Genomic DNA, 17,108 nt, shown 5'->3' on the forward strand with positions numbered 1-17,108 from the left:
TCCAAATCCCAGCTTTGGCACTCTGACTACTGAAAATGTGGAGATATACTGTATACAGAATTTTTCTTATTTACTTACAGCATATTTGGATTTAACCCTGTGTTTAATTTGAACAATTTTCCACAACTGTGTAACAAGAGACTCTTTTTGTGACATTTAGATTTTTGACACTGAATGCTGGTCTTAGATAACACTTATTTTCCTATGGAAAGCAGTGCTCCTTATTTTTATAGTTGTAGACTTGTTTTGCACATTAATCCGACACTGGGGAGCAGTCTTTATTTGCAAAGAAAATACATTCAAATCCTCATAGTGCACTTCTCCTACTAAGGAAAGGTGTAAGAATCCTGATCTGACCTTCTTCTGTCCTTTAACACATCATGTCTTCCTTTATGATTACAATACTATGGAGCTCCTTTGTAGACCCATCATTTTTAAATCATTATGACGCCTCTACATTCCCACCTGGTTTCCCAATGGGTTTGATTTTATCTCACTGCCCTAAAATGCTGCCTCGTAGTTACCAAAAGAGACAGTGATGATTTTATAAAGCAGTGTTGGAAAAAATCTTGATATGTGCTCTTATTATATGAACTATTACAATTGATGTTGTAGGACATATGGGGGTAGGCAGATATTACGAGTTAGCTATACGATACATATATATATATATATATATATATATATATATATATATATATATATATATATATATATATATATATATGATGTTAGATGCCTTGAGACAAGTGTTAACAGAGATAAGGTGGTTTTTTGGGTGTATTGAAGTTATAAAACTCAGTTCTCAGAACTCTGAGAATTTGAGAAAAACAAGAAAAAAGGAATCTAAAAGGGAACAGAGGAACTAAGGCTTAAAAATAAAAATGCATGTGCAGGCCCAGTCTGGACAAACAAGACAGACTGAGATCATAAGTCTAGCAAACTTAAGGAGTCAGCATAAACAGACCTCCACATATATGCAAAACAATATTATAAAATACAAAAGCTTAAAGCTTAGCTTAGTAATAGTGCAGTACACTTATACTAATCAAACCGTAATCATAAGTATAAGTCAAACACCACTAATATATGATCCAGTTGATTCTGAACCAGAAGGTTATTTTAATCAAAAACCCATATCCTAACATATGATCATAAACGTATGTCGTAGTCATATTCTAAATCAGACTAAATCATATGACCATATATTTATACCATAGGTGATTGTAGGTGATAGAGTATCATCATTGATCATTTTATATGTAGAGATGTGATTAATGTAGGTATTAATATAGGTGGATATCTCATACATAGGTTTTTGTGTATGTCACGGTTGTTGTATTCATGTGTATGCATGTGTATACGTATATAGGTGTATGATCAGTGGAAATAATATACAGACAAACCATAGAAAAAGATAAGACTCATTGTAATTGTTTAAAGGGAGATTGGGAGATTGGTCCACTGGACGTGTCTTCTGTGTGATACGTGACAGGGAAGCGTACAAGAAGTTCTCTGGAGCACATTTTTAACAACAGTTTTGACAACGCAGCATGTTTTTTTTAATAATAAGGCAGAAGTACTGCAACAGGAAAAAACAAAAGGCCAGACTTGATTTTCGGTAAAAGGCAGACTTGTTTTCGGGGAAATGAGGGGGGGTCACGGGGTCATTCTGTAGAGTCAGGGAAAAAACCCAGAGAGGTCAGGTGGATTGACGTAAGAAGGTAGACGCACCGGGTGCCAGGGTATATATTGAAGAGATTCCTTTGGAGGGCGGCTCTTGCTCCTGCTTGCTTGCTTTTTTGTGTTTGAACTCTTTTGGGTGGCATGGGGATGCACTGTTTGGGATTTTTCTTTGATACTTTCAACTTAGAAGTTTTTTCCTCCTTGAGCTCAATAAAAGCAGAGGCTGATCAGCACCTATAAAGAGTTTTGCTCATTCTCATCCAGGTCTGGAAAGTCTTATTATTCAAATTCAAATAGTATTAAGTACAAAGTATAAAGTGTGATTAATTAATTAGTATTAAGTATTCATAAGTATTAAGTATTAATAATGAAGTATTATTAATTAGTATTAAGTGTAATTATTTTAGTATTATGTGTGAAAGACTATTATTGACTATTATCTATTATTGACTATTGATTTGGCTTTAATGCACCCCTGGCATATGTCCACTTGGGGGGTGGGGGGGGGGGGGGGCGTGGGCTCTCCAAAATTTCCGACAGCAGCCATGATCATATTGTACTTGCTGAATGTTAGATCTGATTATTATCACATGGCTATTCAACACTAAAGTAACCTGATGAACTACTTCATTTACTTTCTGTGATGAAATCTGAGGAGAATCTTGGCAGAATTTGGTTATGTTGAAATAAGGACTCTGGAGTCTGTGTGAATGTTAAAGTAAGATGGAAATCAGATTGTATCACATGTCAGAATCTTTCCAGGGTTAAAATAAAAGAGGAAGTATCCCCTTAAGGTTTTAGAGAGTTGTGTACAAGCAGTGAAGATCTAAAACAGAGATACTGAAGAAACAGCAGCCTTCAGATTTTTGTATTACAGGTATGATTTAATGTTCTTATTGTTAGAATTCACAGAAACAACATTTATGTAGCACATTGAGTTTAAGTTTGGTAATAAACCAATTATAAGTAAGTAAGAGGTAGCATATTTATTAATATTTATTGATTAATTAATGAAGAACTATTGTAGAAGTTTAAGTAAATAAATGTAATATTTTGATATAGGAAATATTACTGTCATTTTTACTTAATTTCAATTGGTACCAAACTCTGAGATTTCGTTTACAGAACAGCTGAAATTAGTTAGTTTGATCAACTCTAAATTAACTGACTCTGAGTTAAGCACGTGCACCACAACTATAAAAAGCCATTATCAATGGAGCGCAGATATAACTTCACCATGGCAACAGCGTCAGACAAAAGAAAAGTCTGCATATTTCTCACCAGCAGAACTGGAAGTGCTTATGCATGCATTTGGCGAATTTGAAACTTAAAACTGTACTTAAAAAAACAACAACACTGCTGTATAAAACAATAGTGGATTTAACATAAAATTTTAATGTGGTGTATTTTAAAAATATATATTTAAAAAAAACATGGTGAGGTGAAACCAGAAGAACAGTATTTTATTTTATCAGGAAACAACACAAAAATTGTCAGAAAGCGATTAAGAGCGAGACACACCTTCCTGACCACTCTGCAAACAGTAGCCTTACTAATATGTTCTGCATCCCCGATGTTATACACAAAACTAAAATTTGCAAAGAAACGTAATGCAACGCAAAGCATCTGCTCGGATGTAAGAGCACGGCCGCGATGGCTGAAATTTCTGATGTAAGGATGGATGAGATTATGAAAGTATCTTATTGACTGTAAGGAAATACGGTGCCACTTAAATAAAAATGCATAGGGATACAGTATGACAAAAAATCCACTCTGGGCCTCAAGATCCTCTCCCGATGTAAATGTAACTCCCTACGAATTAATACAGACTGTTCAACAGGTTCCCCCATTCATTCCCTTAGATACTCTGTAACTGAAATGTGTGCAATAAATGAGGCGTTTAAACATCGCTTCCTCATTATAAAGGGGAGGAGACAGAGAGAAACTCTGGGTTTACCGAAGAAAACCTGCTCCCGACCAGGTTAGGTTCACAGAGTAAGTTACTATGATAACTGACACTGAGTATAAGTTACCTCTCTTTCAGAAACGGGGTTAACTTAACATGTTTTCTCAGGTTTAACACAGAGTTTAAAACACAGAGTGGTAAAACACAGAGTTTCCCTCATTTCAGGGTTAACATACTCAGAATTTTCACTTAACCTCCTTTCTGAAACAAACACCAAGTCTGGAATAAACATTAACATGGCATGGATCAGACAATGTACAATAAACATCAGACCAAGTCCAAGTGCTTTACAGATTAAATACTAGTGCTTCAGTATCCAGAGACATGGTTCAGGTGTTTGTGATGATGTGACTTGGTGTGTGGTGTGAATGTGTGCAGTGGTTGATGTGTGCTGAAATCCCTCACTGCTTTTGGCCCTAACCTGACACCTGATGATGATGTAAACTTGATTAGATAATCATTTACAAAGGTGCACAAATAAAACACTTGGTATTTGATACCTTCATATTATTATTTCAGATTGAGATTTTATTTCCATCAGCTAGCTGTCCATCATGAAGCTGAATCTTTTTCTTCTTCTGCTTCTCACTGGTGAGATTTTTTTTATAAACCACTAATGGCATAATTTATGAAATTATTATCAGGGTTTGAAATGACCGTTTTCACTCAGCAACCAATTTGGCTACTAAATGTTTGTTACCGGCCATAACTTTTACTAACCTTAGAAAAACCCCTCATCCTTCCATCTCCTCATCCTTTTACGTGGGCAGATCAGTACAAGTACAAAGAACATCAAACAAAACAACAAGACAAACTTGTGGACTAAAAGATGTACAATATGGTCTGCTAAAATTGCCAGATGTTGCAAAATAAATCTTTTTGTTAACCAAATGTTTTAATCCCATATAAGTATCACCACATTATTTTGTATTTAATAATACAAAGTGTGTATTTAATATTTCATTATTACTCACGAGTTCAGTATTTGCACAGATTTCACTTACATGAACTTCCCCAAGAAATGAATGAGTGAATATAATTCATGAAAAGTAAGCCGACAAATTGACTAGTGATTTGACAGCATGCTACAGCTGATTTTTACCTGGTGTTGATTTCAAACCCTGATAATAATTAATATTAAACAAATTAATATTACATATTTAAATATTATATATTTAAATATTACAAATGTGTGTGGAGTTTCCAAAATAATATTTTAGAGAAATTAATGAGAATTGAACAAGTGAATATAAACATTTATAAAAGAGTTATAAAAGGATATACCTGTCATTATTTTATACGTTAATAATTTAATAAATAAATAAAAATAATAATAATAAATAAATTAATTAATTTTTATTATTTTTAATTGTACGGTTATTTTTTATTTTATTACATTTAATTGTTTTATCAATAATCAAATATTCAGCAGTTAAAGTTTACTTTGTGTTTAAAAAATAAAATGTCACCAACAGGACTGGTCCCAGTTGCTGTCCTGCGAACCGTCCTTCACAAATATGACCTGATAATGACAGGGGCGACATGGCCTGTTGCACAGAATTACTGCAGGGTGACTTACAATGATCTGGCAACAGTCATAAGTGATACTGATTGGCTAAGAGTAAAGAAACTTACAGCAGACAAAAATCTGGCAAAAAATGCCTGGGTCGGATTATACAATGATGTCAATAGCTGGCGCTGGTCCTTAAACGACCTCCCACTGAAGAATGTCACTTATACCTGCTGGTCCTCTGGAGATCCTAATAATCTCGGTGGAAATGAAGCATGTGTTATGATAGGTGGCACTAATGCATGTTTTGATGCACCATGTATACATCCAAAACACTTCATCTGCTATAATGGTGAGTGATTATCATAATACTGATCTGTTTTGTGTCAGTTTGAAGGTTGATTTTCACACCTTTGGTTGTATTTTGGTGTCATGTTTCCTGTACAGACAGATGACTGAGACATGACCTTAATTTCTTTTTCCCACAGCTAATTTCAGTGGTGCTGCCCGGTTTATTGGCATCACTATACCTCTGTCCTGGCCTCAAGCTCAGGCTTACTGTAGAGAACATTACACAGATTTGGCCAGCGCTCTTAACAGTTCAGATCAAAACATGTTAGGGCAGGTGAGGAACATCCAGGGTGATTCCTGGATTGGGCTCTACAGAGACTCATGGAAGTGGACAGATGGAACCATCACTTCAAACCTACCATGGGCTTCTGGACAACCTGATAATCGTTATGGCAATGAGAACTGTGCAATGGTTTATAACGGAGTGTTCTATGATACAGACTGCAACAACCTGTTTTCTTTTTTCTGTCATTCCAGTGAGTCTTGTGTTTTTCTTGGTTTTTGCGATTAATATACAGTTGATGGCAAATAAAATACTCAAATAATTACTTAATTTAATACACTTATTTTTATTAATTCAAATAAATAAATAAATAAATAAATAAATAAATAAATAAATAAATAAATAAATAAATGTAAAATGTATTATTTATTTAACTCAGGAGTAACTGACAGTACAAGGAGTAGAATGTGGAGGATGTTCAAATTATACTTTTAGGAAAGGAAATAAAACTACTGTGTGTGTGTTCGCGCATGTGTGTGTGCGCATGTGTGTGTGTGTGTGTGTGTGTGTGTGTGTGTGTGTGTGTGTTTATTCTACAGTTTACACTATGTGGAGTCAGACAGCGAGACTGCAGGTGAAGTCTGATGGCAGTGTGTTTGATCCTACTGTTCAGTCGTTCATTTTAGAGCAGGTGAGTCTCAGGACGTCTCTGAAATTTAAATACATTTTGTGTTTTAACATAAATGTTATCACTGCTCATCTGTTCATATTTCTGTCATTTGCACTTTTTATTAATTCCTCCTTTCTGGGTGACACAAATTTCTTTTCTTTTTTTGGTTTTAATGATTAAATCCTGATCCTTATCTTCAGATGAAGCAGAAACTGAAAGAACATGGCATGTTGGAGAACACCACAGTGACCTGGAGGGTGCAGCCAGATGGAAACATCTTCAAGAAGAAAAAAGATGACCTGTAACATCTAAATGTTCACCTTCAATTCCAGCAGATTGTAAACTGACTGAAACGTATTTAACCTTCAATATTTAAGCTTTAATCAGAAGGGGGCGGTAGAGGACAAGATTAACTAGAAGTAGAAGAACAAACATCTAATTTTATTGCTCTGTTTGTAACACAACCACTTTGACTTCATCTTAAATTTAACTTTAGTTTTAATGTTTTGTCAAATAATTATTATTTAATATGTTCAGCATTTGCTGCAAGCTGCCACTGGACACAGTGATAAGGAGAAAGTCAAAGAGGGTCTTTTCATATACTGGGTTTAATACATCAGTGTGTCGTAGTAAAGAATAAATCCTATATAGAATAGAGAGAATGTAACAGAACCTGTAAATACACTGTGTACTTAGAACAGTCAGATGTAATGACCTTGACACTATTACTGTCCTTTTATTCTAATCTCTATTTAGATATAATTACTTATTTTGTTGTTTTTTATTCTAATTTCTGTACTTATGGGCTATAGGGTTATACATTAATATTATCAATAAACAATTTAAAAATAAAACTTTTGTTTTTGCATCAATCATAGATTAACTTTTATTTTGGTCTGATTTTATTAATTCCCTGAGGTTTATATTCATTCTTAAAAACACATCTTTATCATCATCATCATCATCATCACCATCATCATTATAAATCATCACTGCACTGCAAAACCTTCCTCATGTCATCAGAAAACAGAGCAAAGGGTCTGCAATAATTACACTGACCCAAAGGCAGTAAAAGAATCATTAACACAAACAGACGTGCTGAAGTGGAGGAGCTACAGATCCAAACATCATAGATCATGAAGATCCTCCTACTTGTTCATCTGTTTGGGAAGCAGGTGATGAGGTGTGTGTGTGTGTGTGTGTGAGTGTGTGTGTGTGCGTGTGTGTGTGTGGTTTTATGCTTTTCCTATGAAAACAGAGCTCTTTGTTCTTATATTTGGAGACTGCAGCATGAAATCTGTTTTTAAACATTAATCAAACACTGATGGTAGACCTTATTTTTTACTTGTATTTAGAGAACTCTGATATACACTGCCACTAATTCTGAGCTGATATCACAGGAAACAGTACCATACGAGCCAGACAGAGACAGTGACTGAACAGCAAAACTCTTTACTGAGACAGACTGAGAGCATTAATACAAAACAAATGTGTAGTATTTGGTGTTGTCTATAAGCACCAAAAGCCGAGAACAGATGTGAAGTTTGACATGTTTACAGGAGGGTTGATGAGTTTAGAATGAAAAAGAATTACCAAATTACAGAAAAAAAACTGTTAACTGTCACAGAGTGCCTGTGTTCAGGACATGTTCATTAGAACAGAACAGATAGAATTTCCAGGTCAAAGCAAAGAATACGATGATCATAAGAAGAGGTCATAAACAAATGACATCACAAGGTCAGAGCAGAGTGTGACATCAAATATTAAAAATATATAAACGCCCTCATAGGTCCCAGCAGGACCAGGACACGCTCTAAAGGATCATCAAAGATGGTTTGCTCACTGGTGCGTCTCACAACCTCGACCTCATATGACAGCCGCCTTGGTGGTCAGACCCAGTAATCAGCAGAACTTACCTCATCATGTTGATTAGATCAGCTACATAAGTGTTATTAACTAGGGCATCTACAGTTTTACACAATACACCTAAATAAAAATAACCTGTGTCAGGGTGGGCCGGAAGGGAGGACTCAAATGCAGGGTGCCAATGTAAATAATAAATGTCTTTAATGCGCTTGACAAAATAATCAGGCAAGGCAGTCAAACACTCTGTGTAAAGACCAGTCTCTAATACGATACAGAGCCAGGCAACGAATACAGGGCAGGCAAAACACAGAGCAGTGAGCAGTCTTGAAGTGGTTTGAGTCTGGAGACATGGAAGCTAGGTTGAATACGGCAACCTTAAGCGGCAGGTCTCTGGTGGATAGCCAAACCCTCTGATCAACGTTAAATCACCGCTTGCGATTGGCCCACCGGGCATATCTCCTAGAAGACCAGAGTAGGACCGCTCATACCTTTCTCCAGACTCGTCGGCAATGCTTGACCAAGGCAAGGGCAGAGGGAACTGATGCCTCTATTTCCTGAATGGAGAACAGTGGAGGTTGGTATCCATACACGGAAGGGGGAGAGACCCGTGGCAGTCGACGGCAGGGAGTTGTGGGTGTATTCCACCCACACCAGGTTAAAGAACCAGGACGTAGGTTCTTTGGAACAGAGGATGTGAAGTACTTTTTCTAGTTCCTGGTTTAGCCGCTTAGTTTGTCCATTAGACTGAGGGTGGAACCCAAAAGACAGGCTGATGGTGACCCCCAGGAGCTGGCAAAACTCTCCAAAAGATAGAGGTGAACTGAGGACCACGATCTGACACAATGTTGTGTGGGAGGCCGTGCAGACAAAAGACATGCTGGAGCATGACCAGCGCTGTTTCCTTGGCTGACAAAAATTTGGACAAGGCAATAAAATGTGCCATCTTGGAGAATTGATCCACCACAGAGAGGATGGTGGTGAGCCCAGCTGATGGGGGTAAGTCTTTGAAGACATGAAACCAGGGCCACCTGGGGACAGGAAGAGGACGGAGCAAGCCGGCTGGGGGGCCCTGGGGTGTCTTATGCTGAGAGCAGACAGGACATGCCGCCACAAACTCCCAGACATCCTTCCTTATCTTTGGCCATCAGAAGCACTGTGGGAGGACTGACAAGGTGCAGGCAGAGCCAGGGTCACAGAACATGTGAGAGTTGTGGCACCATTGGAGGACTTGGGAGTGTAGATGGTCAGGGACGAACAACCCTCCCTCTGGACAGCCCTCTGGAACTGGGAGACTGGAGGTGGCCTGCTGGACCCTCCTCTCAATATCAAGGTGAAGGGCTCAGACCATGACGGAGGAAGGAATCATGTTCCATGACAGGTTCTCCATCATCCTTCATGGTGAATTGCCGAGATAGAGTGTCTGGTAGAGCCAGGATGGGAGCTGTTGTGAAGAGGACCTTGAGTCTGGTGAAAGCTTGCTCAGCTTCAGGATTCCAGTTGAAGGCTTGAAGTGTGGAGGTTAGCCAATGTAGGGGGGCAGCAACAATGCTGAAGCCCCTGATAAACTTATAAATGTTCGATAAAAGTTTGAAAACCTCATGAAGCGCTAGAGCTTCTTTCTGTTGTCTGGGATTGGATAGTCCCTAACTGCCTTAACCCGGTTGGAGTCCATCTGTATGCTACTGGGCAAGAGAATGAAGCCCAAAAAGGTGGTACTGGTGGTGTGGAATTCACATTTCTCAGCTTTCACATACAGATGATTCTCAAGGAGGCGTTGGAGCACGATTCGAACATGGTTTCTGTGTTCCTCCAAGGAGCGGGGAAAGATCAGAATATCATCCAAATAAACAAAGATAAACTTGTTCAGAAGGGCTCAAAGGACATCATTGACCAAAACCTGGAAGACCGCTGGTGCATTGGTCAGGCCAATCAGCATGATCAGATATTCATAGTGACCTGAAGGGGTATTGAAAGCCGTCTTCCACTTGTCTCTCTCCCGAATACGGATAAGGTTGTAGGCATTATGTAAGTCCAGTTTTGAGAAAATGGTAGCTTCCTAGAGGAGTTCAAATGCAGAAGTCAAGAGAGGCAGAGGGTACCGGTTCTTAATGGTAACGGGGTTAAATCCTCGGTAATCAATAAAAGGGCGGAGAGAACCATCCTTTTTCCCCACAAAGAAAAACCCTGCCCCCTCTGGAGATGATGAGGGATGAATGATGCCAGCCTTGAGAGAATCCTGGATATACTGTGCCATGGCCTCTCTCTCGGGTCCGGTCAAGTGGTAAAGATGGCCATGGGGGGGAGTAGTTCCAGGCAGGAGGTTATCGTAGGGCCGATGAGGATGGAGGATGGAGGCTCTGGTCTTGCTGAAGACAAGTCCCAGGTCATAGTAGTCCAGGGGCACAGAACTGAGGTCTGGTGGAGGTTCCTCAGCAACTGTATGCTGAGTCTGGGGTTTCGAGTCGAGGCAGTGAATGTGGCGGTGTGTTCCCCAGTCCAAGATGAGGATTGTGTTTCTGAAGCCAGGGGAACCCCAGCATAATGGGCGCCTGCGGCGATGGAATTATCAGGAATGTTATCCACTCATGGTGATGTACGGCAACTGTCAGGCGTACAGGTTGGGTTCGACGTGAGATCTTATGTAAGATGTGGCCATCCAGCGCCCAGACTTGGAGAAAAGACGGCAAGGGCTCAGTCACGATGACCAGGTGGTTGGTCAATTCCTCGACCAGAAACTCGAAATTCTCTCCAAAGTCAATGAAGGCTGCCAGGCAATGGTCTTGATGGTAAACAGAAATGCAAATCTTGAGAAGTGGTTTGGAGGGACCTGGAGATTGTGGGCTCACCACTGGCCCTTCCTTCAATGGTGAGCCCTGCCTTTTGCTGGACATGAAGCAGCCATGTGACCAGCCTCCCCGCAGTAAAGGCAAAGTCCCTGGGAACACCGTCTCTCATTATCTGTGGGTGAAAGGTGTCGCCGGCCGATTTCCATAGTCTGAACGGGACCGAAACCTTGCAGAGACTGCCCCTTGTAATGAAGAACTTGATGGGGAGAATGGAGTGGGAGGACGGATGCTAGGATACCATGAGGATGGTTCTAAAGATCCTGAATCTGGAAGAACAGTATCAGCATTATATATTCACCAATTCAAAATCAAAATATCTTATTGTAATCATAAAGGAAGACCTGATGTGTTAAAGGACAGAAAAGGATCAGATCAGGGTTCTTACACCTTTTCTTATTAGGAGAAGTGCACTATGACTATTTGAATATATTTTCTTGGCAAATAAATAGAAGGACTGCTCCCTAGTGTCAGATTAATGTGCAAAAGAAGTCTACAACTTCTGTAGAAAAATAAGGAGTACTGCTTTCCATAGGAAAATAAGTGTTATCTAAGACCAGCATTCAGTGTCAAAAATCTAAATGTCACAAAAAGAGTGTCTTGTTACACAGTTGAGGAAAATTGTTCAAATTAAACACAGGATTAAATCCAAATATAAGTTATAAACTATATATAGTCAGAGTGGCAAAGCTGGGATTTGGAGTCATTACCTCTGTTGCTCAGCTACTGCAGCCTACTGTAAATGTTGGCATGAAGCAAGATTCACTATCAGCCCTATTGAAACCACTAACCTTACTATTAAAAAGTCACTCAAATTTGAAACACAACAAAATAATATTCTACATTTGTGTCTCCTGTCCTAGATTTCATAGCCCTTGCCATGGTGCAGAGAAGGGATGATGATACCGGCCCAACATCACAAACTCACACAGTCTGTGGACTGAAACCATCTTTTCCTCCAATTCTTGATTCACTCACCTTGTCTTCAATGAGATCAAAGAGCAGCAACGGCTCTTTTACGGGCCACCCATTAATTCAAATTAAGCGCATTTTTTCTTTGTCTCCTCACATTACATAATTATTTTTTAAACATATGACACGTATATCACAAAGAATGATAAGAATGACTTTAATATAATAAAGCTTGGGTACTGTTAGACTCGCCATTCTTCACATTAGTGAATTAATACATAAAACCGCAAAGGCTTTCTGGTGTTCCTGAATGGAGTAGGGGATAGCAATTCGTTTAGCATGCAAGAGATTCGGGGTTCGAATCCACCCTTGGACAGTTTTTTTTCTAACACTTTATAATAAAGGTTCATAAGTTGACATTAGTTACCACATTGCTTAACATGAACTAATAATGAACTGCACTTCTACAGCATTTATTAATTTTGTTAATGTTAATTTCAACATTCACTAATACATTATTAACACCGTGTTAACATTAGTTAATATACTGTGAACTAACATGAACAAAGAATAAACTTTATTTTAACAAAGATTACTACATACAATAATTTATTGCTCATGGTTAGTAAATGTTAGTTAATACATTACATTTGAACTAATGATCCTTATTGTAACGTGATTAAAATTTTTTCCCAGTAAAATCTCTGATTGATGCTTTAGTTCAAGATCTTCATGGTGCTTGTTTCAGGAAAAGATAAATGGATTTTCAGGTGTGCTCTTTTGTTGCAGGTGAGAAACTAGTCTGCAAATATAACCATAGTAACTGTGTAGCCATACCCTAGCAACCATGTAGTGCACCTTACGAACCATATTGCAATATAAAGAAGCCATATCTCAGTTACACAACATAAAACACTCAGCATGATGAGAGGAACTGACGTCACGTGTAGCCCCGCCCCCAAAATAAGCGAAATCAAAAATTTAGCACAACATGGACATGTGACATATCAAAACACTCAGCACGATGAGGGGAACTTGCCATGTGCAAGCACATTCACATTTTCTTTTGGAAATGTACCGTTCTAGTTTCTTTTGCAATTGTCCCTTTTACTTCTGCTTTACTCATTGACACTTTAATGTCAATTTGTGCATGCTTTAAAGTCTGTTTAGCCACATGGTCTACCACCTCATTTCCTTCCACACCCATACAGTATGTAGCACATTGAGTTTAAGTTTGGTAATAATCCAATTATATGTAAGTAAGTAAGAGGTAGCATATTTATTAATATTTATTGATTAATTAATGAAGGACTATTGTAGAAAGTTAAGTAAATAAATATAACATTTTAATATAGGAAATATTACTGAATTTTTACTGAATTTCAATTGGTACCAAATTTTCATTGTGTGATGTCTGTACAGTGTCTTAATGGATGTGATGATAAACATTATTTAGAACATATTACATGAACAAACTTTTATTAACAAGCAGTATTGTAAATGTTATTTAGACTGAAACACCTGAACAAAGACCAGGTTGATGGAACCTGAGCATAGACTAAACAAACATGGAATAAACATTAACATTGCATGGATCATACAATGGAAAAAAAACATTGGACTTGGTCTAATGTTTACTTTCCATTGTCTGGTCAATTAAAGTTTAAGTTTATAGTTCACTTTGTGTTTAAAAAATAAGATGTCACCAACAGGACTGGTTGCTATCCATATGACCTGATAATGACAGGGGTGACATGGCCTGTTGCACAGAATTACTGCAGGGTGACTTACAATGATGTGGCAACAGTCGTAAGTGATTTTGATTGGCTAAGATTGAAGAAAGAAACAGCAGACAAACATCTGGCAACATTTGCCTGGGTCGGATTATACAATGATATCAATAGCTGGCGCTGGTCCTTAAATGACCTCCCACTGAAGAATGTCACTTATACAAACTGGTATCCTGGAGATCCTAATAATCTAGGTGGAAATGAAGCATGTGGTATCATAGGTAGTGGTAATGCATGGTGGGATTTCCCATGTACAGGACTAAGACCCTTCATCTGCTATAATGGTGAATGAATATCATGATACTGGTTTTTCACATTTTTGGTTGTATTTTGGTGTCATGTTTCCTGTACTGACAGATGACTGAAACATGACCTTCTTTTTCTTTTTTCCACAGCTAATTTCAGTGGTGCTGCCCGGTTTATTGGCATCACTACACTTCTGAACTGGTCTCAAACTCAGGCTTACTGTAGAGAACATCACACAGATTTGGCCAGCGCTCATAACAGTTCAGACCAAAACATGTTAGTGCAGGTGAGGAACATCCAGGGTGATTCCTGGATTGGGCTCTACAGAGACACATGGAAGTGGTCAGATGGAACCATCGCTTCCAACCTACCATGGGCTTCTGGACAACCTAATAATTATTATGGCAATGAGAACTGTGCAGTGTTCTCCCCGTGCCTCGGGGTTTCCTCCGTGTACTCCGGTTTCCTCCCCCGGTCCAAAGACATACATGGTAGGTTGATTGGCATCTCTGGAAAATTGTCCGTAGTGTATGATTGCGTGAGTGAATGAGAGTGTGTGTGTGTGCCCTGCGATGGGTTGGCACTCCGTCCAGGGTGTATCCTGCCTTGATGCCCGATGACGCCTGGGATAGGCACAGGCTCCCCGTGACCCGAGGTAGTTCGGATAAGCAGTAGAAAATGAGAGAGAGAGAGCTGTGCAGTGGTTTATTACGGACTGTTATATGATGTGTCCTGGAACTATGTGTACTATTTTGTCTGTCGTTCCAGTGAGTCTTGTGTTTTTCTTGGCTTTTGTTATTAATGTACAGTTGATGACAAATAAAATACTCAAATAATTATTAATTTAAAACACTTATTTTTTATTAATTCAAAAACAAACAAACAAATAAAAAAACAATAACAAACAAACAAAAATTAATAAATAAATAAATAATTTATTTATTTAATTCAAGAGTAACTGACAGTACAAGGAGAAGAATGTGGAGGATGTTCAAATTAGACTTTTAGGACAGGAAATTAAACTACTGTGTGTGTGTGTGTGTGTGTGTGTGTGTGTGTGTGTGTGTGTGTGTGTGTGTGTGTGTGTGTGTGTGTGTGTGTGTGCGCGCATGTGTGTGCGCATGTGTGTGTGTGTGTTTATTCTACAGTTTACACTATGTGGGGTCAGACAGTGAGACTGCAGCTGAAGTCTGATGGCAGTGTGTTTGATCCTGCTGTTCAGTCGTTCATTTTAGAGCAGGTGAGTCTCAGGACGTCTCTGAAATTTAAATACATTTTGTGTTTTAACATCAATGTTATCACTGATCATCTGTTCAAATTTCTGTCATTTGCTCCTTTTATTAATTCCTCCTTTCTGGGTGACACAAATTTCTTTTCCTTTTTTGGTTTTAATGATTAAATCCTGATCCTTATCTTCAGAAGAAGCAGAAACTGAAAGAACATGGCATGTTGGAGAACACCACAGTGACCTGGAGGGTGCAGCCAGATGGAAACATCTTCAAGAAGAAAAAAGATGACCTGTAACATCTAAATGTTCACCTTCAAGTCCAGCAGATTGTAAACTGACTGAAACGTATTTAACCTTCAATATTTAAGCTTTAATCAGTAGGGGGCGGTAAAGGACAAGATTAACTGGAAGTAGAAGAACAAACATCTCATTTTATTGCTCTGTTTGTGACACAACCACTTTGACTTCATCTTAAATGTAACGTTAGTTTCAATGTTTTGTCAAATAATTACTATTTAATATGTTCAGCTTTTGCTGCAAGCTGCCACTGGACACAGTGATAAGGAGAAAGTCAAAGAGGGTCTTTTCATATACTGGGTTTAATACATCAGTGTGTCGTAGTAAAGAAGAAATCCTATATAGAAGAGAGAGAATGTAACAGAACCTGTAAATACACTTTGTGTACTTAGAACAGTCAGATATAATGACCTTGACACTATTACTGTCCTTTTATTCTTCTCTCTATTTAGATTTATTTACTTATTTTGTTGTTTTTTATTCTAATTTCTGTACTTATGGGCTATAGGGTTATACATTAATATTATCAATAAACAATCATAGATTAACTTTTATTTTGGTCTGATTTTATTAATTCCATGAGGTTTATATTCATTCTTAAAAACACATCATCTTTATCATCATCATCATCATCACCATCATCATTATAAATCATCACTGCACTTCAAAACTGTCGTCATGTCATGAGCAAACAGAGCAAAGGGTCTGCAATAATTACACTGACCACAAGTTGGCAGTAAAAGAATCAGTAACACAAACAGACATGCTGAAGTGAAGGAGCTACAGATCCAAACATCATAGATCATGAAGATCCTCTTACCTGTTCATCTGTTTGGGAAGCAGGTGATGAGGGGTGTGTTTGTGTGTGTGTGTGTGTGTGTGTGTGTGTGTGTGTGTGTGTGTGTGTGTGTGTGTGTGTGTGTGTGTGTGTGCGGTTTTATGTAAAACTGCTTTTCCTATGAAAACAGAGCTCTTTGTTGTTATATTTGTAGACTGCAGCATGAAATCTGGTTTTAAACATTAATCAAACACTGATGGTAGAATTTATTTTTTTACTTGTATTTAGAGAAGAACTCTGATTTACACTGCCACTAATTCTGAGCTGATATCAGGGAAAACAGTATCATATGAACCTGACAGAGACGGTGACTGAACAGCAAAACTCTTTACTGAGACAGACGGAGAGCACTGATACAAAACAAAGGTGTAGTATTTGTTGTTGTCTATAAGACCCAAAAGCAGTTGATGAGTTTATAATTGAAAAGATTTATCGAAATTATAGAAAAAAAACTAACTGTCACAGAGTGTCTGTCAGGGGCGTCACTAGGCCCTTTTTAGGGGGGCTTTAGACCCCCCAAACTTCTGCCCAGCCCCCCTAAAAAATTATTTGATTAATTATTTTTTGATCGCTTCAGTCCCATTTAAAAACGCATTTGAAGCGGCGACAAGCTGCGTCATGTTTAGGCTGTTTTTCATTCCTTCTGAAAGTTAACCACAGTCCATTGTCCAGCCTCATACAC

General features: G+C 38.2%; 2 protein-coding genes across 8 annotated transcripts in view; one reads left to right on the plus strand and one right to left on the minus strand.

Moving 5' to 3' along the window:
- Positions 1–17,108, minus strand: part of LOC113643902 (C-type mannose receptor 2-like) — an 84,715-nt gene that overhangs the window by 14,530 nt on the left and 53,077 nt on the right. The window lies entirely within an intron of this gene.
- Positions 1,755–17,108, plus strand: part of LOC113643904 (macrophage mannose receptor 1-like) — a 146,000-nt gene continuing 130,646 nt past the window's right edge. For 3 of the 6 annotated variants that reach the window (XM_047815910.1, XM_047815908.1, XM_047815909.1), the window contains exons 1-5: positions 1,755–1,950; positions 4,172–4,243; positions 5,128–5,514; positions 5,651–5,989; positions 6,336–6,427. In XM_047815910.1, coding sequence (XP_047671866.1) covers positions 4,207–4,243; positions 5,128–5,514; positions 5,651–5,989; positions 6,336–6,427 — 855 coding nt within the window. In that variant the 5' untranslated portion in view covers positions 1,755–1,950; positions 4,172–4,206. Of the gene's footprint in view, positions 1,951–2,448; positions 2,564–4,171; positions 4,244–5,127; positions 5,515–5,650; positions 5,990–6,335; positions 6,428–6,606; positions 7,261–17,108 lie in introns of those variants that run through there. The other 3 variants (XM_047815911.1, XM_047815912.1, XM_047815907.1) reach the window with 3 other exon arrangements.

Source organism: Tachysurus fulvidraco, chromosome 7 (genome assembly GCF_022655615.1).
Source record: "Tachysurus fulvidraco isolate hzauxx_2018 chromosome 7, HZAU_PFXX_2.0, whole genome shotgun sequence".
Lineage (NCBI taxonomy): Eukaryota > Metazoa > Chordata > Actinopteri > Siluriformes > Bagridae > Tachysurus > Tachysurus fulvidraco.